The 21,011-nt window shown below is 41.7% G+C and overlaps 1 protein-coding gene across 1 annotated transcript in view; it reads left to right on the top strand.

Annotated features, from left to right (window-relative positions):
• The window catches only part of PPWD1 (peptidylprolyl isomerase domain and WD repeat containing 1), a 31,495-nt gene extending 11,243 nt beyond the window's left edge, over positions 1-20,252 (top strand). Inside the window, exons 6-11 of the mRNA XM_075182841.1 lie at positions 9,737-9,927; positions 13,689-13,878; positions 14,478-14,659; positions 15,922-16,003; positions 18,655-18,837; positions 19,978-20,252. Of these exons, the coding sequence (XP_075038942.1) occupies positions 9,737-9,927; positions 13,689-13,878; positions 14,478-14,659; positions 15,922-16,003; positions 18,655-18,837; positions 19,978-20,121 (972 nt within the window). The 3' untranslated portion in view covers positions 20,122-20,252. The remainder of the gene's footprint in view (positions 1-9,736; positions 9,928-13,688; positions 13,879-14,477; positions 14,660-15,921; positions 16,004-18,654; positions 18,838-19,977) is intronic.
• Positions 20,253-21,011: the final 759 nt, after the last annotated feature.

Raw genomic sequence — 21,011 nt, 5'->3', positions numbered from 1 at the left:
ATTATTGCCAGAGTCTTCATAGCTGCAACCTTATCTTATTTGCCACATTTCTGTCTAACTTTGTTTTGAGAATGTTGTTTTAGAATGGCTGGCAGCCCGTTCTCCCCAGTCCTAAACCAAATACTGTAGTTGAGGTTTGCAGCAAAGCGTGATGTCCAGCCATTTCTTTTCTATTTTATTTTTTGTGCTTTTGTTAACTGTCAGGGACTTGAAGTCGTACACCAAAAAAGTGTCGGAAAACTTTATTTAAATTAGAAGTACATTTTTTTTGTTTTCTTGCGTAAAGTCCTATCCATCCAATAGCCCCCCCGCCGCCCCTCATTTTGAATTTTTTTATTTTTTTTTGAAACGCCGTTTAACTCCTGTAAAATTTTATTGAGGTACAATATACTGTGTAAGGACAATACTATCAATACAAGTGATATGATATGCAGGCCTTAACACTAAGGCAATATGACAGCAACCCCAAGAAAAAATGAGGTGTCTTTCTTGGTTTTCTGACTTGTAAGATAAATCACTGTGGCAGGTTACAATAAGAAGATTGGTATGTACGATTTTTCCCTTGGTTTGTCTCTTCAGTTCTGGTTCTGTTCAGTGATGTTGACTACCATGACATCCACAGTCACATGGCACATGATGTAGTGAGCAGAGAGGCTTTGGAATGCCCCCTCTGAGCTCTGTGGCAGCCATATTTTTTTTGCAACTCCAGAGTGATTTTCAAAATGAGATAATTTGTACAGCTAAGAAAAATGACATGCATGCTTAAAAGGTACTTTCTATTTAAAGAAAAGAAAACCTATGTGAGATTACTGATTTAAATGAAATTTGTATAAGGAATAAAAAAAAAAAAAAAAATCAAAGTGCAAAGAATCATGTCCTTGCATTATTCTGACTTAGCTAAAAGTAGATAATGTATGGACTGGTAAAACCAGGGATGGCTGATCCTAATTGACCTGGTTTATATTGTAACATACTGATTGAACATCCACTGCTTGCATGCATATATGAATATTCTTTGATGTTGACAGCGTCTACGTTTAGAGATATTTCATTTACCCAAGGATAATTAAAGTGGTTATTCACCTAAAGCTAGCATATAGGCAGTATATAAGGAAAAGTTATTCACCCTCGCTGCCACCTCTCCAGGCCACGTTCAGACCGAGTAGGGCAGCAAGATGTAGTCCATCTAGCTGTGCTGGCTTGCACATTGAGGACCAGGTGCTGGAAATGAAGGGATGTGCCGACAATGAACGTCAAGTGGGAAAGAGTCATACCCATACCGTTCTACTGTGTGCTGACCACAGCCAATACAGTATCATTTTCCGGGTTAGCGACGTTCAATTAAAGATTCACTATCCAAACAGTTAAACTTCTACAGGCAGTGTACAATAGCAGCATGCAATAATGGATATTAACATAGGAATGGAGAGATGAGAAGGGGAAGGGATGAGACTGAGAGGAAAGAAGTTAGGAGAACTAAATAAAAGCCCAAACATGGGGAAGCGGAAGAAGCCACTCATAAGACTGAACACTTACTTTGAAAATAGTTTAAGTATTTATTTCTGTAGTAGTCGTTTTGATTTGCAGTGTACCTTTTTATAAATATACATGTTTAATGTCTTATATATTAATATTCCTTGTATTTTGCTTCTAATTTCCTATATTAATGAGGCTGGCATATGGCTATTGTAGCAAGATGTCTTTCCGTGTGTTACTGTCAGCAGTGCTCAGGTTTCCTGCTGTTTACACGCTCTGGGTCCATGTGTAGCTAGTAGATCTCATGTGATGGACAATGATCTGTAAAACACAAATCTCTAGCATGTATGAATGAAGCGTTTCTGAGAGAGCCTCCGCAGTCACTAATAAGAATAGTTTAGTTTACATTGTTCAGCTTCGTGTACAAATACAATCTAGAAGGTCACAAGTGAGCCACTATCTTTTCATGTTCTGCAGTGGGGGCCGTTTGACAGCTGTTAGTAAAAATCTGTGGTCTTTAGACAATTGCCCCTGATTCCTGCCAGATGTTAGACAATTCCTGGTATGGATGTGATTTTCCTTGCTGTTAATGAATTCAACCTGTTGTTTTTTTACCACATTTATTCTGCGTATTGGGAGTCTGTTATAAACATATGTCTGGTCTGAGTAGTCCTGATCTATGCATGAGAGAGAGCAACAAAGGTCTGGCAGACATGGCTTCCTAAGTGAGCCATAGCCTGCATAGAGGTGTGTGTATGTATGTATGTAATATGCATATAGAGATAAAAAAAAAAATCTATAATGCTGTGTAGTTAAGCCACTAAGCCTGAGTTTTCAGATATAAACCATGAATCTAAAATAAATTGAGTGTCAACCTGACATTGCACTGCGGCTTTGTTTTAAAAAAAAAAAAAAAAAAAAAGTATAGCCTTCTCTCTGCATTGCAGACAGCTCAAACCACTGCTACATCTTTAGGACCGTCAGATAGCGGACTGTGTTGCTGGAGCATCACAGGTCCTGCCCCTGTGTATGAATCCATCAATCCACAGAGTGCATTTCTGAAAATCAAGGCTGTCTGAACGTAGTGGAGAGGTCCTCTGCCAACGGCAGCTGGGGTGAGGAGACCAGCAGTCCAATATCTAAGCCAGGGCTCGGCAACCCCAGGCACGCAAGCCAGACGTGGCCAAAACAGAGCTGCTGCGCATGTGCATCAGCTCCGTTTCTGTCCTCTTCGGCTGCTTTAGTGAAGCAGCTCTCAGGTTCCATTGTGGAACGAAAAATGCTGACTCCAGGTAATTGAGGCATAATATGAGCTGGGGGCAGTGTTGTGTGGCATAACATGAATGTTTATTTGTTGGTCCCATTACGATTAATATTATCATGATATTAGCGTGATAAAATAAGAAATAATTATATTTTTCATTCCATTGGGGGACACTGCGAGACATTGGGGTATAGTAGTGGGACTAGGCGTTTAGGCACTTATCAATTTCTTTGATCTTCACTCTCCTCCCCTACTATGCCCCTCTCCTATAGACACCTCAGGTTTTTTTTAAGTGCCTAGAAGATAGGTCACTTCGATATAGGCTCCTGCCTATACTTGTATTAGTTGTAGGTTCTTTATGTTTTTATTTTATTCCCTATTCAGGTGCAGCGCGGGTCTCGATCTCAAGACCCAGAGGAGTGAATAGGACTGCAGCTCTGTTCACTCTGGGTCCCGGCGCAGGTAAGAGGCAGCCTAGTCTCACTTCCTTGGCACCTTTGTCGGCAGTCTCCCCTAGAAACGAGCTAAAGGGCCATATTTTTTGCAGATCTGCCACCTCCAGTACAAGAGGCAGATAATTATTTCATCGGCCATATAAAAGGCTGCGGCCCCATTACTTTAAGACGGACGGGAGTGAAGCTGTATCAGCCTCTCCTCCCCACCCGCCCATCCGCTCTAAATGCAGGCAGTATTTCCCCGCCCCTAGACAGGTGCAGCAGGGGAACGGAAACAGCGATCGCGCTCATTAAGAAGCAATACCGTTTATTTATAGAGTACACGCAGCCTGGTCAATCACTCTCTCGCGTGGGGACTCTCAAAACAGCCATATATGACGCGGGTGAAACATGCTGACTGCCAGACAAAGGCATCAGCGATTCATGGAGACAATCATTTTTAGGGAGGTCTCTAAGAAGGACGGCCTCCCTACTTCCTTGCTCGGAAGCGGCCATCTTTCATTGTTGGAACACGGAGATCATTGTGCTGCACGCTGCTCCTCTGCTCTGCCTCTCTTCTACTGGTATCGTTTGAATTCTAATTGTAATATTTAGAAACGATTGTAATACCTTCTAGGCTGTTTACACAATCAGAACTATTGTTTCAGTGGCTTGAGACTGGTGTATTTGCAAAGATTTAACTGGTATTGAGATCTGGTAGAATATTTTTCTTTTGTTGTCAGACTCTAGCTCTTAGACCTAACTTAAAGAAAACAATATTTTAATTTTATATTGTATTTAATCTGTACATATTTTAAATATGTCTGAGAAGGTGATGCCCAAAAATAAGGCTCCCTCTGGTATGTCTGCATTGCATTATACTTGTGCCAAATGTAATGCCAAATTATCTGTTGCACAACCTAACCAGGATGCTCGCTGTGCGGCTTGCGAGGCCGAGATCCAGTAGCGACGAGCCCCAGCTCAAGGTGCAGCAGCTATCAAAGAACTGCCCTGGGCGAAGTCACTAACAGCAGCCATGGCGGAGCTCACCCGGGTGAAGATACAGTACGCAGAGGTACGTGAGATTTGTTTCCCACACTTCTAGACAACCACTAGCGGTCGCTGGCACATCTCTTCAGTCCGATTCAGTTCAGTAAGAGGAGCGCCTGCTTTCAGTTTCTCATGAGGCCAAAATAATCATTTTTGCGTTTCAGGGTCGCGATCATATCTCAGACCATTCCTCAGAAGAAGAGGGTGAATTAGACACTGATCTGCTGAAAGATGACTCTCTTACTTCTGTAGACTCTGGCCCTGCCCATAATGTTGAGAATATCATTTTGGGTATCGGACGTACTCTTGGTTTTGTGAATTCAGAACCCACAGCCCCCTCGGGGTTCTTTGTTTAAAGAAACCAAGGTGCAGGTGGCGGCTTTCCCACCATCTGCCCAGATGATGGAAATGGTAGCCGACGCGTGGCTGAAGCCAAATAAGCGGTTTATGATGACGGACAGATTTAGGTCTCTTTACCCTCTCCCGGCAGAGGATTCCGTTAAATGGGAGGCCTCTCCCAGAGTTCACATCCCTGTAGCACGTTTGTCCTCCTCTTCAGCGATGCCCATCCAGGAGCGGGTTTCACTGAGGGCTCCTACAGATAAAAAGTGCGATCAGGCCCTCCGCCCAGCTTATGTGTCATCAGGCAGTATGTTTAGACCCACTATGGCGGTGGCCTGGGCCAACAAGGCTATTCAGCTATGGGCTGAGCAGTTAGAGGCATTCAGGATAACGCCCCACGTGCGGAACTTCTTTCCTTGGCCGAGCATATTCAGGAGTCGTCTGATTATGTAGGCCGGCAGCCATGGACGCTGTGTCCATCAATTCTAGATTATCGGCCCTCATTACTGCAGCTCGTCGTACCTTATGGTTACGCTCTTGGACAGCAGACGCTGATTCAAGGCGAACTCTAGAGGGTTTGCCCTTTGATGGGGTTACCCTGTTCGGATCAGAGCTAGAGAAGGTCAATCAGGTGGCCACAGGAGGAAAGAGCAACGCTCTTCCCATGGGTTCCAGTAGACCGCGACAAGGACGTTTTCGGTCGTTTCGTTCCTTTGCCTGGGGCACCCTGTCGAGAAGCCAATCCTCTGCCCCTAGGGTTAGGGTATAGCAGAAGAGGTGTTGTTAGGCGGGGAACCTCAAGACTGGGTGATAAGCCCGCATCTTAAGTCTTTCGCCACAGAAATCTGTTGTGGGGGCATGCCTTCTTCGTTTCCAGTGCCAGTGGCAGGCATCCACCACCAAGGTTCTTCACCAAAGCAACCCCCCTCTGTCACCTCAGGAGCAATGCATTTCAGGAAGCAATCCAGAATTTGCTGGCCGCCGGTGGTGCTCCCGTTCCAACACAGGAAAGAAGTCAGATGTTTTACTCCAGTATCTTCCTAGTTCCAAAATAGGACGGATCATTATGTCCAATTTTATATCTGCAGTCTGACCAAGCAGGTAAAAACTCAAAAGTTCAGAATGGAGTCCCTTTGCGGTAGAAAACTCCCACTTTCAGTTAAGAGCCCTCGCCAAGATCATGGTGGGGCTCCTGCGGCAGAAGGAAGTCACAATAGATCCCTATCTAGAGCACCGTCGATATCGCTCTTGACTCAGTACATCCATACCACTGTTCAGTTTCTGGAAGCTCATGGGTGGATTCTGAATTTACCCAAATCATCTCTCATTCTGGCACAGCGAATGTGCCACCTCGATCTTATATTCAACACGGTGACCCAGAGAGCATTTTTACCGGAAAACCAAGGTCCTCGCTCTCTTGCGCAGAGCCACGACCCTTCTTGTGCGGAAAAAGGTATCTCGCAGTTGCATGAAACTTCTGGGAATGATGGTTTCAGTGTTAGAGGCCGTGCCCTTTGCACAATTCCACTCCCGCCTTCTTCAACTGGAGATTCTCCGAAAGTGGTCGGGCTCTCGGGAGCATTTAGACAGGCAGATCATTCGCCTGTCAAATCCCACTCATCTTTCCCTGGCGTGGCGGTCATCCAGACAAAATCTGAACAAGGGTCAGCCCCTTCAGACCGGTCCATGGACCTTAGTGACGGCAGACGCAAGTCTGCTGGGCTGGGGAGGGGTAACTGGGTTCCTGAGATTTCAGGGCCTCTGGTTCCCCCAAGAGGCCACACTCCCGATCAACATCCTAGAACTCAGAGCAGTGTACAGGACGTTGACGCAAGCACAGAGGTTTCTGGCAGGGAAGCCTCTTCAGATTAAGTCAGACAATGCCACGGCCATTGCATATCTGAATCACCAATGGGGAACTCGCAGTGAGTAGGGGCCATGTGGGAGACAGCCAGGATCATGGTTTGGGCGGAGCGCCACATATCCTGGATATCTGCCGTTTACAGTCCTGGCGTAGAAAATTGGGAAGCCGACTTCTTCAGGAAGCAGAGGGTTCATGCAGGCGAATAGGCTCTCAACAAGCCAGTCTTTGCTCTCCTAGTAGAACGCTAGGGCATGCTGGAGATCAATCTCAGGGCATCCAGACTAAACCATCAAGTCCCCCTGTGCTGCTTAAAGTCTTGAGACCCTCAAGCTACATTTCACGGATGCCATGACACTTCCAGCTAGTGTACCTGTTCCCACCAATATCCATGCTCTCGCGGGTACTAAAAAAGTTAGATAGAACGGGTTCCTGCAATCCTGGTAGCCCCTCATTGGCCCCACAGGGCATGGTTTTCAGACATTCTGAGACTGGCAGCAGGTCCCCCCTTCCGTCTGCTGATGCGGCCGCATCTTCTCGTTGAAGGTCCTCTTCTCTGCCACGATTTAGATTGGCTAGCTTTGACGACGTGGCTGCTGAGACCTTAATTCTCAGGGCCAAGGGTTAGGTTATTGGTACTCTGATCAAGGCCAGGAAATTGTACTCCTCTGCCATATATCATTGAGTCTGGAGGACATACATCCTTTGGTGTGAGGCCCAGCGTTTCCACACATCCAAATTTAGCCTTCCAAGGTTGCCGGCTTTCCTGCAGGCTGGCCTAGATAAGGGGCTTCGTCTGGGGTCCCTTAAGGTTTAGGTCTCTAAGCTCTCTATTTACTTTCAGCGGAAGCTGGCGGCCATCAGGGATGTTCAGACCTTCCTGCAGGGGTTCCTTCATGTGCAGCCCCCCCTTCGTTCATCCAGTAGAGCCTTGGGACCTCGACCTGGTGCTCAATGCATACTCCATTTGAACCTCTAGATTCGGTGGATTTGCGCCATCTCGCCTGGAAGACGTATTCCTCTTGGTTATCTCGTCGGCTCGTAGAGTAGCGGAATTAGCAATGCTCTGCTGCACTTCGCCTTTCCTGATATTTCACGACGATAGAGCAGTTCCTCGCACCAAACCCTCCTTTGTTCAGAAGGTTGTGTGTAGGTTCCACTTAAATCAAGAGATTGTGGTCCTGGCTTTCTGTCCTTCGCCGCCTTCTTCCTCTTCTTCCTCCTCTTCAAATGACAAGTTACTGTTGCTGGATGTGGTTCGCGCTCTTCTGTGTTATGTTGACTGCTCGACCTCTGTCCGTAAGACCAAGGATCTTTTTGTTCTTTATGATGCTGGCCTCCAAACAGTTACTTGCCTGCTGGACCACTTCCACTATTAGACTGGCTTATGCTTGAGCACCTCTGCCTGTCCCAGTATCGTTGAAGGCTCACTCTACGAGAGCTGTTGGCGCTTATTGGGCGGCGCGTCATGAGGTTTCGGTGGAGCAGCTATGCAGAGCGGCTACATGGTCATCTGTCCATACATTCTCTAAATTCTACACGTTGTAAGGCATTGCATCCTCTGTGAGTTTTGGGCGCAAGGTATTGTGCAGCCATTCCAGAGCATTCCCTCCCTTAGAGGTAGCTTTGGTATGTCCCCATTGTGTCGCAGTGTCCCCCAATGGTAGGAAAGAGGAAAGAAGCTTTTTACTCACCGTAAAAATCAATTTCTCTTACTCCATTGAGGGACACTGCGCACCCTCCCTTGCTCTGTAAATAGTTCTGTTGTCTGAGTTTTATGCTTATATTCTTTGTCCTATAGGGCTCCCCTTCCTCCTACGCTAGGTTAGTCAAAACTGAAGTATCTACAGGAGAGGGGAGGAGAGTGAAGAACAAGGAAGTTGATAAGTGCCTAAACTCCTAGTCCCACTACTATACCCCAATAAAGTAAGAGGAATCTATTTTACAGTAAGTTAAAATCTTCTTATCCACACACTGGTTGAAGTTTAGTAGTGACGGTATGGAAAGTGTAAGTGATAGTTTTACCAACAAAGCAGTAGTGGCGGTATGGCGTACCACTGTATGCTAGAATACTTCGCCCAATCAATATATATTATTTTGTATAACTGGAACACCTGGGATTGAAAAATTGCCAGTCTACTTCTAATTCAATCAGATGGTGACTTCTAGCTTGTAATAGGAACAAGTTACTACAGTCTGATGAGGCTGGAGCACAACTGATTTTGGGCCAGTTATCACAATCGCAGTCTCGCTGGGCCAGAACAAAGCTCAGCATTCGTCTCTATATTTTCCTCACAGTGCCAGCAGCCACGAATGGTAACTGCTGTTTCAGTGCAATGCCCCTCCAGCTGCTGCTCTAGCACCAAGCAGAGCAAAGGGGAATTGAGTAGACATCTGTTATGTGATGACCACTGCAGGCACAGGTGCTGGGTGCTAGAAGTAGCAGGGATTCTGGCGGCTACAGGCACATGCTGGGGAATGCTGGGTGAATGTATTGGAATTGCTTCAGACACTTTGGGCACTACTGGGTGAAAACGTTTTTTTTTTGGGTTTTTTTTTACAAATTTGCCGACCACTAACTTTTGGAGAAATTTGTCAAGACCTGCATTTGAAAGGTTTTAGTTACCACCTCCCCTTGCAAACATAAACAGACAATGCACAGTAAAATTCATATTCTTAATGGTAACTGTGAATATAACTTCTCAACTAAGACCCCGGCATTGTTGTTCTCATCTGTGGTTCCCCCATATGCTAGCTGAAGCTGATCTATAGTTCCCTCTCTTCCCTGTGACTCAGCTCTGTGCCTAATACATATTTCATGGCTGTCTGGACAGTGTGATGCATTTTTATCTTGTGTTATGTTTTTGGTTTCAATCTAGCAATTAATTTCTCGCATGTGTTCTCTGCTAGGGTCTTAGAATAATTCCTTGACTTCTCTTTGTATGACTTGCTAACATATGACACTATTACTGTTCAGTTTGTCTTTTTCTTTATTTGTGGAGAAAAAAAAAAGTTGATCTCCTAAAACTATTGGCACTAGAAGCAAACTTTCATAAACAATGAGGACCGAGGTAGATGAAAGGTATATAGCTAAACAATGAAAGAGGATGTTTACATGAAACATTGATAACATATTAAATATTGAAACTGGTCCATGTTAGTTAAACATTTTAAAAGATCAGGGGTAAAAGTTCCTGATATAAATAAAACAGGTTCTTGTAAAGTTCTCAGATATTCTATCTAAAGCCTGTATGTCTTAAGTACAGAAGACCAGCTCTCACTTCTCTTTGGGGTCTTTTGTCTTGACAGATGTTTACAGAGTTGCAGCAGATGAGGCAACAGCTTCCGGACATGGAATTTGGGAGACGCATGGCGGTGGAGCGGGAGCTGGAGAAAGTGGACGCCATTAAGTTAATCAACGTCATCTTTGACGAGACTGGCCACTTTGTGTTGTATGGGACAATGCTTGGCATTAAAGTTATTAATATAGAAACCAACAGGTGAATATTATACTTTTCACTGTTTCCAATGATAGTCTACTTTTGTGTGGGTTATGGCTTTCCTAGAACATTAGTGAAGCTTTGGGTTTGATATTGAATCTAGTGTTGGTGCTATTGATAAAGAAGTCATTAGTATTCTACACTTGAGCCCTTAAGATACTTTAAATTTGTTAATGGCTGGATGTTATAATCATCATCATCTTTTCTTTATATAGCGCCAACATATTCCGTAGCGCTTTACAATTGGGGACAAACATTATAAACTAATAAACAGACTGGGTAAAACAGACAAAGAGGTGAGAAGGCCTGCTCCCAATCTTACAATCTATGGGACAATGGGAGATTGACACATGAGGTTAAGTATACATTTTGCATCTTGGCCCAGCCAGACTGCAAAGGTAAAAGTGACTCATAAGCTAAATGATCCTGTCACACAACAATGTTGGTCAGGGGGTAGTTGTCTTGTGTGAAATTGTGTAACAGGCTAAAGGTAGTGAGGTTAAGAGGGTGGTTGAGGAATATTATAAACTTGTCTGAATAGGTAGGTTTTCAGAGAACGCTTGAAAGTTTGTAGACCAGAGGAGAGTCTTATTGTGCGAGGGAGAGAGTTCCATAGAGTGGGTGCAGCCCGAAAAAAGTCCTGTAACCGGGAATGGGAGGCTGTAATGAGGGTGGATGAGAGACGCAGATCTTTTGCAGAACGGAGTTGCCGAGTTGGGAGATATTTTGAGACGAGAGGAGATGTATGTTGGTACAGCTTTGTTGATGGCCTTGTAGGTTAGTAAAAGTATTTTATATTGGATTCGGTAGAAGACAGGCAGCCAGTGTAGAGACATACAGAGTGATTCAACAGAGGAATAGCGATTTGCAAGGAAAATCAGTCTTGCCGCAGCATGCAAAATAGATTGTAGGGGTTTGAGTCTATTTTTGGGAAGACCAGTAAGGAGGGAATTGCAATAGTCAATGCGGGAGATAAGTGCATGAATTAAGGTTTTAGCAGTGTCTTGCGTGAGATGTGCGGATTCTGGAAATGTTCTTTAGACATGTTATAACTTTTACCTTGTACATTGTGAGCTGGGTACTAATTCTTGTAGAATTGTGCCATGGTCTGTTGCTCTGAAAGGTATTTATTGTACATCATCTTCAAGTATATGAGCAATACATAAACAAAACACAATGCTGGATCACATCCACAGTCATACAAGTCACCAGCCCTTCAGTTATAAAACCCACCTCAGGGTAAATAAAATATTAACAAGGCCAGGAGAATTAGAACACAAACTCCACATATTGTCAAACTTTCCAGGCATCCCCTCCTTGGAGAAGTCTGTAATGTGGAAGGGGCAGCATTAACATCCTTCCCAAAAAAATCAAAGAAGGTGCTTAAAGAGTTAGATTTTAGCAATATCTTGAATGTAATACATCATAAACGGTACAGAATATATGAAGGTAAGTTCCACATGGGCGAGAATTTAAAGCAGGAGTCTATAGTGGAAATTCATATTCACTGTGCTGGAGCATAGTGGCTTTGGTAGCTGCAGTGATAATGTGAGTTATGTTTAGCACAAGTAAAATGAGTACTTTTGCTTTTCATCTGCAATCCACTAAGAACGCTAATGGGTGCTCCCAGTGTACCTGACCCCCCCCCCCCCCCCCACAGGGATTTGGTCAGAATGAAGTGTCATCAAATGGTATTTTATGTATTGATTTTACATTTCATTGATTACTATGGGAGAAATAGTTATGGGTTGTTACTATTGTGCAGTGGGGGTCATTGCTGCTAATTTTCTTCTAAGTTCTCATAATTTGTTAACTATTTATTTTCCAATCTTGTTTTTTTTCTGTAGGAAAGCACATCCCAGAAAGCACATAGCAAATAATCATAGCCAAGGTTTTGTTCTGGCGGTGCAGGCTCGCTGTCATGTAGAATGTCATCAATCACAGCACGTGTGCTCCTAATGCGGTCATAGTAATCCACTCCCTCCACCAGTAGACGTGCCTCACTAATAGTAATGTCCAATAATAAACTACCAACATTAGTAACGCCTACAAATATGTAATTAAAAGCAATAATGGAATCCCTGCTACTATTGTACATGTTACTGGCCAAGTAAGAAACCACCAGCGGTATTAATACCTAGTAATGTAATAGTGCCCACTAATGTGTAACAGTAATGTCCACTAATAAACCTCACATAGAATTGGTGCCCAATAATATACCAGCAGTAAAGTGATACCCATTAATAAGTCACCAATAGTAGTCCTGCTTAAACAAATCCATGCAATAGTTATAGTGCCCAATTGTATGCCAGCAGCAGCAGTTATGCTAATAAGCCAACAGCAAGAGTAGAGTCTAGTAGTTCAGTAATAATTCCCATTAATATGCTTGGAGTAACAGTAATGCCAGTTAATGAGCCACAAGTAAATCTAGTGTCCAGTGTTAAGCCAGCTGCAGTGTCTGTATGACAGTAATGCTGATTAATAAGCTGCTAGTTGTAGTGCTCAATATGTCGTCAATAGGAATGCCAATTGATGGGAACCGTAGCAATAATAAGTCGCCAAGTGGTAATGCCCACAATTATTGGCGTCGATATTCACTAAAGTTTGTTTTGTAATATGCGATCTAAGTAAATCCGAATTGGACAGCCTTTGGCTCTCTAGGTGTTGTGGAGGCACAAGTCCTAGTAATGTGTGTCTCTAGAAGAGCAGGAGAGGCATAGGTTCCCATCGCTGATGCATATCAATGTTCCTTTTTTGTGAGGAAACCTAGAGGAAGCTAATTAGAGGAATACGTATGTGTGATTAGTGCCTTTTTTTCCTTTTGGGGAGACAATGTATTTGTCTATTAACCCGGATACATAGGGATATATTTACTAAACTGCGGGTTTGAAAAAGTGGAGATGTTGCCTATAGCAACCAATCAGATTCTAGCTGTCATCTTGTAGAATGTACTAAATAAATGACAGCTAGAATCTGATTGGTTGCTATAGGCAACATCTCCACTTTTTCAAACCCGCAGTTTAGTAAATCTAGCCAATAATGTGTGGTTCTTCATACTTGTAGACTGAAAAAAAAAAACATTTAAGACTGACAGGTTTTTTTGTATCTGTATTTTGTTCTTAAAATTGAGAGAGTTGTTGTTTGAAGCAATGCACAGACACACACACAATTTGGCATTCTGTACCCGAAAATGAATGTTACAAGACTTTGCTCTGGCACCATAAGATGACCTCAATTTTATGTGCTGCATTTAAGGCCAGCAGTGTTTAAAGAGTTTGGCCATTAGGTCTGTCTCCTTCTTAGACTTTCAGAGCAGAACTAAAGCAAAGTGCTTTCAGAGTGCACAGAATAAATTGTATAATTAAAACATCAACAATACCAGTTATACAAATTTTATTAAACCTACTTTTTCTGCCAGCTTCAAAGCAGAACAGAACAGATTTTTTTGCTTTACAGCATCAAGCAAGTTAAGACTTTTTCTTTCCTCCTGGCAACATTTGAAGCCCTCAGGAGCATAAAACACTATATTAACATTAGGAAAAGATCCATGTGTTCTTTACAAGGGGAAACAGAACATGCTGCCAGAGGCCAGATATTAAGAGCATCCTGAGACTTCCTGAGTAACGTGTAATGTCCATTATTCAGGGATTAGAAGGAGATTAGTCTGTGCTACTGTAGATTTACTTTGATTTTTCTGACTCAGCGGGTGAGGCCTTTCTGTGTCAGCCACTTCTATAAGTCTGTATCTGTTCCTTCTGCAGGTGCGTGCGTATCCTCGGCAAACAGGAAAACATCAGGGTGATGCAGCTTGCTTTGTTCCAGGGGGTGGCCAAGAAGCACCGCGCTGCTACCACAGTGGAGATGAAGGCCTCCGATAATCCCGTTCTCCTGAGCATTCAGCCTGATCCCACCATCGTGTGCACCTCCTTCAAAAAGAATCGCTTTTATATGGTTGGTGCCGTCTACACCGCAAATTTTAATGTCCACCAAAGTACTTAGATATTGTAGCTTAGTAAATGCATCAAATACTTAGCAGCTCAAACAACTATTAGATCATCTTCTCAGCCAAACATAACAAAGTAATGAGCAGAGCTGAGCTGCAGGTAATCCTGCCTAAAGTTAGTGAATAGATGTAAGCCAACTCTGTTCCATAATACCAAAACTCTCAGGTGTTAAAGGAACACGTCTACAAAAAAAACTTACTCTAATAGAAATGTTTTCTACAATAAAGGAAAAAAATAGAAAACATATATACTTTCCCATGATCTTTCCCAAACTATGAATTTAGTACAACTCTGGAAAGTGATACCAACAATGAGGTCTCTTGAAGCTCTTCCTTCCACTATCTCCCCCTCATCATGTCATCCTGCCGTAGAGGAGTAAATGTGAGAATTGAGGGACTTATTTAGTTAATTATAAACAAATCCGTTATTTCATTCATTTAAAGCTACATAATATACACCATTGATATATATTAATATCAAATGTTGGTTTTACTCGTTCTTTACAAAAACCAGCCCAATAATACTGTGTGTAATTTTGGATTGTAGTTCAGTAAGCGAGATCCAGAAGACACAAAAAGTGCCGACTCCGATAGAGATGTTTTTAATGAGAAACCATCGAAAGAAGAAGTGATGGCAGCCACTCAGGCCGAAGGGCCAAAGCGGGTTTCTGACAGCGCCACTATTCACACCAGCATGGGGGACATTCATGTCAAGCTGTTTCCTGTTGAGTAAGTGTTATTAAGTGTTCTATATGCACAAGCGTTTTCCCTACGCCAGAATTTAGTTTATGGCACTGACAAGGTTTCTATGTAGGTCAATTGATGATCCTGAATATTATAATACACAAGTATGAAAACCTGTAAATATCTGTATAATTGTGTTCCAATATCATCACTCCAGTGTTCATAAGACAAACCTGTTTATTATAAGGAGTAATGCAGCCTCCCCTACTGTAAATTACAGATGTTAGAAATCACCTTTGTTTTCTGTGGGATCTATAAAAACACTCTGGCTACAGCTTGGTGCTTTTATATGGTATAGAGAAATATATATATATATATATATATATATATATATATATATATATATATATATATATATATATATATATATATATATATATATATATATATATATATATATATATATATATATATATATATAATTTCTCTCGATAGAGCGAGTGAAATAAGTATTGAACACCAACATTTTTCTCAGTAAATATTTAATGTGGCTATTGTAATGAAATTTACCCCAGATGTCAGCAACAACCCTTGCAATCAACACATGCAAAGAAATCAAACCATAGATGTCCATAAATTAAGTTTTGTGTAATAATGTGAAATGACACAGGGGGAAAAGTATTGAACAAGCTTCCTGAAATGTATTTAATACTTTTGTACAAAAGCCTTTGTTGGTAATGACAGCTTCAAGACACCTCCTGTGTGGAGAAACTAGTCGCATGCTCAGGAGTGATTTTTTTTTTTGCCCCATTCTTCAACACAAATTGTTTTCAAATCTTAAAGGTTTTGTGTGCTTCTTCTATGAACTCTGATCTTTAGTTATTTTCATAGATTTTCAATTTGATGTATGTGTGTGTATATGTATATATAAATTACGTTACACATTAATTAATATCAGCATGTCGCAGAGAACATGTGTCAAAATATTGTAACAAAGTTTTTTTTCGTATCCGTGAGCATAATACAATCAACTGGGGAGAAGACAGACCGACAAGTGTTTAAAGGGAAGGGAATAAAGAGGGAATGGGAGAGGGCGGATAGCAATTTGCTTTTTATAAAGCTGTCACCTTTGTTATAGGGTCAGTTCTGTGCTCTCTTAATTTTAGATGGTCCCAGAAAATACAGCTGCAATCGGGGGGATTCATTCTCCTTCTAAATATACTGGATCAGTGTGTAGCGTTGTGGGGCTGGGGCAAACATCAATATTGCAAGCTGGTTAACTACATAAAATGAATCCTTTATTGCAGATGTCCTAAGACTGTGGAGAACTTCTGTGTGCACAGCCGCAATGGTTATTACAACAGTCACGTATTTCACCGACTCATAAAGGTAAGTGTGTGGCAGTGTCCTGTGTAGTAAATCTATATCTGTAGTATTGTCAGACCTGGTAATAAAGGCTGCATTATTATGCCTTGACAAGGTATGTGTTACTTGCAAAGTTCTTTTTATTGAGTGAAACTTAGGGGTGAAAAATTTTATTTGTTTTTTAAAAAAAAAAAAAAATATTGTCATGTGATGCCTTGTGTTTCCCTAAATATTGCGCTAGACCACAATTAAAGTTGTTCACATTTTAACCAGTGCATTTAGAAGTTGTTAAAATTGGTATGGTCATTAAGTTATTAACTTCATCACCCAAGATTCACCCACCCCATTCCTGGTGCCTATGTGGCTACGAACTGCTACAGGAGAATTGGCCATTGGTGAAGCATGGGTCCGAGGGCAGGTAAATCTCCCCCCCTATGAATGGTGTAGGACCCTACCGTTGTGCATAGTTGCTGGGGTAGGAGGATTAATCATACGTGATATATTTAGGGCGCATCTCCTTTAATCCCTCTGCTACTGCAAGTCGTGGATATGCATTGGCCTTTGTATATCCATGTTGCTACAACCTGTATGGACGCACAACCTCCAGTTTATTGAAAACCTCTAATATATATTGCACACTTGCAAAACAATGCTGCCATGATAGATGCCACTGTGCAGGTGTGAGAGGTAATAAATGTAATTACACAATTAAAGTTTATATTTGTAGGCTAGGCCTCAATTGAAAAACCTTAGTGACCAAAATAATGCAGTGGATACATTCACTTTGGTAACTGTCATGTAATGGTTTTATTTCAATAGGCTATTTGCATGGACAGTTTAATCTATTTGCTAAAACACTTGGCGCAGTTCCCATTAGCAACAAACCAAATGATATAGTGTAATATTTACTGTGTATTGCGGAAATATATTTTTATTGTGAAAGAATAATATACAGTTAGGTCCCTATAATTTTTGTTATTTTAGTGGTTTGCCAAAACATTCAAGTTACAGTAATATAATAGTCTGCACTTTAGGCCCCTATCAGCTTTAATTTGAGAGTATACACATACAAATTGGAGGAAGGGTTTAGGATTTACAGCTATTTAATATGTAACCCCCACTTTTTCAAGTAACTAAAAGTTATTGGACAACTGATGAAGATGAAGGCCTCCGATAACTTACTACAACTGACAACTGATTCAAAGGAATAGCCCACACTGTCTATGATACAGCTTTTGTTACTACTTTATCAATTAAGCAGGGAAAAAGTCTGGCATTGATTCCAAGTGTGGCATTTGTATTTGGAAGCTGTTGCTGTGACCCAACAACATGCGGTCAAACAAGCTCTCAATGCAAGTGAAACAGGTCATCCTTAGGCTGCGTAAACAAAAGAAATCCATCATAGACAGCAGGGACCTTCCAAGTGGCCAAATCAACAGTTTGGTACATTCTGAGGGGTGGAAAAGAAGAATGTACTGATGAGCTCGGCAACACAAAAAGGCCAGGACGTCGGCAGAAGACAATGGTGGTGGTTGATCCTTTTAATGGTAAAGAAAAACCCCTTAACAAAACCCAGCCAAGTGAAAAACTCTCTCCAGAAGATAGACATATCATTATCCAAGTCTACCGTAAAGAGAAGCCTTCACTAGAGAAATACAGAGGGTTCACCAAAAGGTGCAAACCATTCATAAGCCTCAAGAATAGACAGGCCTGATCAGACTGGGGCTGGAACAGCATTGTTTGGGCAGATTAAACTAAAATCAACCTATACCAGAATGATCGGAAGAAAACCGTATGGAGAAGGCTTGGAATGGCTCATGATCTGAAGCATACCACATCACCTGTATAATGGAGACAGTGTCATTTCATGGGCATGCATGGCTTCCAGTGACACTGGGTCTCTAGAATTATTCTGGCTGCTTTTGTCACATAATCAATAAACACTAAAGTGTATAGGGATGCCTGCTCAAAATTAGAAAAGTTGATTGGACGGCGCTTCACAGTACATATGCACAATTACCCAAAAAATACTGGAAAGCAATTCAGGTGTTTAAAGCAAAGAAGTTGAATATTCTGCAATGGCCGAGTCAATGACCTGATCTCAACCCGATCGAGCATGCCTTTCACTTGCTATAGACAAAACTAAAGACAGAAAGACCCACGAACAAACAACAAGTGAAGACAGCTACAGTAAAGGTCTAACAAAGCATTACAAAGAGGAAACTCAGCATTTGGTGATGTCCAAGGGTTCCAGACTTCAGGCAGTGATTGTCTGCAAAAGATTCGCATCAAAGTATTAGAAACAAACATTTTATTTATGATTGTTACTTTGTTCAATTACTTTTGAACCCCTGAAAATAGGGTACTGAGTATTAAAGGTTGCAATTCCTAAATGTTTCATGATATTTTTGTTCAACCCCTTGAATTAAAGCTGAAAGTCTGCACTTCAGTTGCATCTCCATTGTTTAATTTCAAATCCATTGTGGTGGCGTACACAGCAAAAATTCTGAAAACAGTCTCACTGTGCAAATATTTCCGGCCCTAGCTGTACATGCTCTGTAGTGGGTCAGTTGTATTGGAAACTTTATGTTTACTGGATGCAGGACTAATGTTTTTTTGTCTTCTGTTGGCTTAGAAGCGTATAATAAATAACCATGTTTTTTTTATTCACATAGGGATTCATGATTCAGACAGGAGACCCTACTGGCACAGGAATGGGTGGAGAAAGTATTTGGGGTGGAGAGTTTGAAGACGAGTTCCACTCCACACTAAGGCATGACCGTCCCTACACTGTCAGTATGGCTAATGCTGGCGCCGGTACCAATGGCTCCCAGTTCTTCGTGACAGTGGTGCCAACTGTAAGAACACTTTATACTTTGATGTGTCTATAATGTAATGTGTTTCTTTCTGCAACTTGTACTGTGATGTGCACAGGATAGCTAAAGTGATTTAATTGTTGTAACGTAACATTGACTCATAGAAATGTTTTAAATCAATCTTTAAACGAATAATTCCACTTTCAGTAATGTCTTTCATTAACTATCTTCGTTCCAAACATACATATTTGCCAGTACAATGTGCTACCTGTGAAATTTATTTTGCAAAACACAGCACTGCCTGCCCTCCTCTGTAGTAATGTTTGGTTTGGTTTGTCTGTGTAAAGCTAGGTACACACTACAGAATTTTCCACCAACTTTTTATGCCGATCGATTTTACATGCGATTGCTGAACTGCATACACACTAGCCTTGTTTAGGACGATAAAGGGAAGAGTGGACGTCCCTTTAGCGACTTTTTACAGCCATGTTGTCGTGAACAATGACTGTAATTTCGTACTCAGTGTTGTGGATCGGTCGGAAGTTTGTACACACTACACAACGGAAACGAGATTGGACCGAAAATATTAAACGGTACGACCAACCAAATGAGGCGACAATCGTCCATTTGGGCAGACTTTTGACCATCGTGTCACTGCACACACTGACCCGACTTTTGAACGAGCGGTCGTATGTCGGCTGATTGAGCCGATTATTGGACGAAAACTGTGCGGTGTATACCCAGCTTAACACACATCTGGCTTGCCCTCTCCCACTTTAGATAACATTTTGTGTTAGCTTCTCTGCAGGTGTTAGTTCTCAGCATATAAACATTATCTGGTTTAGGCAGCTTCGTGGTGATATCGTGAGGGAGAGATTGTTTGATTCATGTTAAAAACAGATTGCATTAAGCTATATCAACTGTTAATGATCTCTAAGTTTAAAAGCCTCACAGAATGTCTTTCTCCTAACCAGCTTAGTCTTCCCTGAACCATAATTCCGTATGTATGTGATTTCTTCACTGCTTGTTGGCAAATAGTGTTCAAACACCAGGTGCTTCTAGTTGTTCATTATGGTAATTTGATGCTGCTTTCTCCCTGTGTAGAAAGTAATGTGGTGTCACTTCTGACAGAGTAGCTGGGCACAAGTTCTTGCTCATAATCTGTTTTCTCTTCTCTCGCAGCCTTGGCTAGACAACAAACACACAGTGTTTGGGCGAGTAACCAAAGGAATGGAAGTAGTCCAGAGGATCTCAAACATGAAGGTTAACCCGAAGACAGATAAGCCTTATGAAGACATCAGTATCATTAGCATCACTGTCAAATAACTTTTGTTGTGTTTAATAATGTGGTATATGTACATACGTGATTGTGGTTTTATATATTGGTGAGTACCCATTCAATTATTGACAGTGTTAATTATGTATTTTATAAAAAAAAATAAAAGTAAATCTGTGTACTCGTGTTTGTATACTGTATTGTATTCATTTTAGATAGTGGGATATCTGCAATGTGACCAGGTCTACAGATTATGTACTACATTATTTTTTATTTTATGGTTATGAATGACTTTAGAGAAGATAAGCTGTTATGCAACAGTAATGAATCGTGGAGTGAGACCGTATTACATAACTGTTACAATACTCCCTTTCTGCTTCTATTTCTTTTATTAATGTTTATTTCTCATTCATCCTATTAGGGGGTACTGCTTAACCATAGGTATAAAGTGCGCTGTGCAGGAGTAAGGTCACTAAATCTACACCGAAACTTGTTTGTACTTGACACCTACCCCTCTATGCCTTTCCATTGTAAATCTGTTGTATTTTGTGTCTACAAAGTAGGGAATTTTTCTTTTGAGCTGCTTGAGTAGCAAATGTAGTCGTGTTTTTTTTTTGTTTTTTTTTTCTGTAGTTAGATGTAGATGTGGTGGTTTCTGTGAAAATCTCATTGTATAGAGAGTGGGTATGGTTGCTGTTTATGCGCCTCTTTGCCACCCCTGCTGCCTCCTCACTACATGGCCCCCGGAGGGGTCCTCTGGTTGAGAGGCACCCGGTGACATTGGGAAGTAATACTACCACACTGGACCGGATTGTGGGAGTCGCAGCAGTTCAAGTAAGCCCTCTAGTTTCTTCAGTGATTAATGAGACAGGGCTACCAGTGTTCCAACCCAGCTGCCATGTCTGCAGGAGAACATACAGATCTAAGGTGTCCAGGGCCA

This window comes from Mixophyes fleayi, chromosome 1, assembly GCF_038048845.1.
Source record: "Mixophyes fleayi isolate aMixFle1 chromosome 1, aMixFle1.hap1, whole genome shotgun sequence".
NCBI classification, from domain to species: domain Eukaryota; kingdom Metazoa; phylum Chordata; class Amphibia; order Anura; family Limnodynastidae; genus Mixophyes; species Mixophyes fleayi.
Note: the sequence above shows the minus strand (reverse complement) of the source record. Positions and strands in the feature narration are given on the sequence as shown.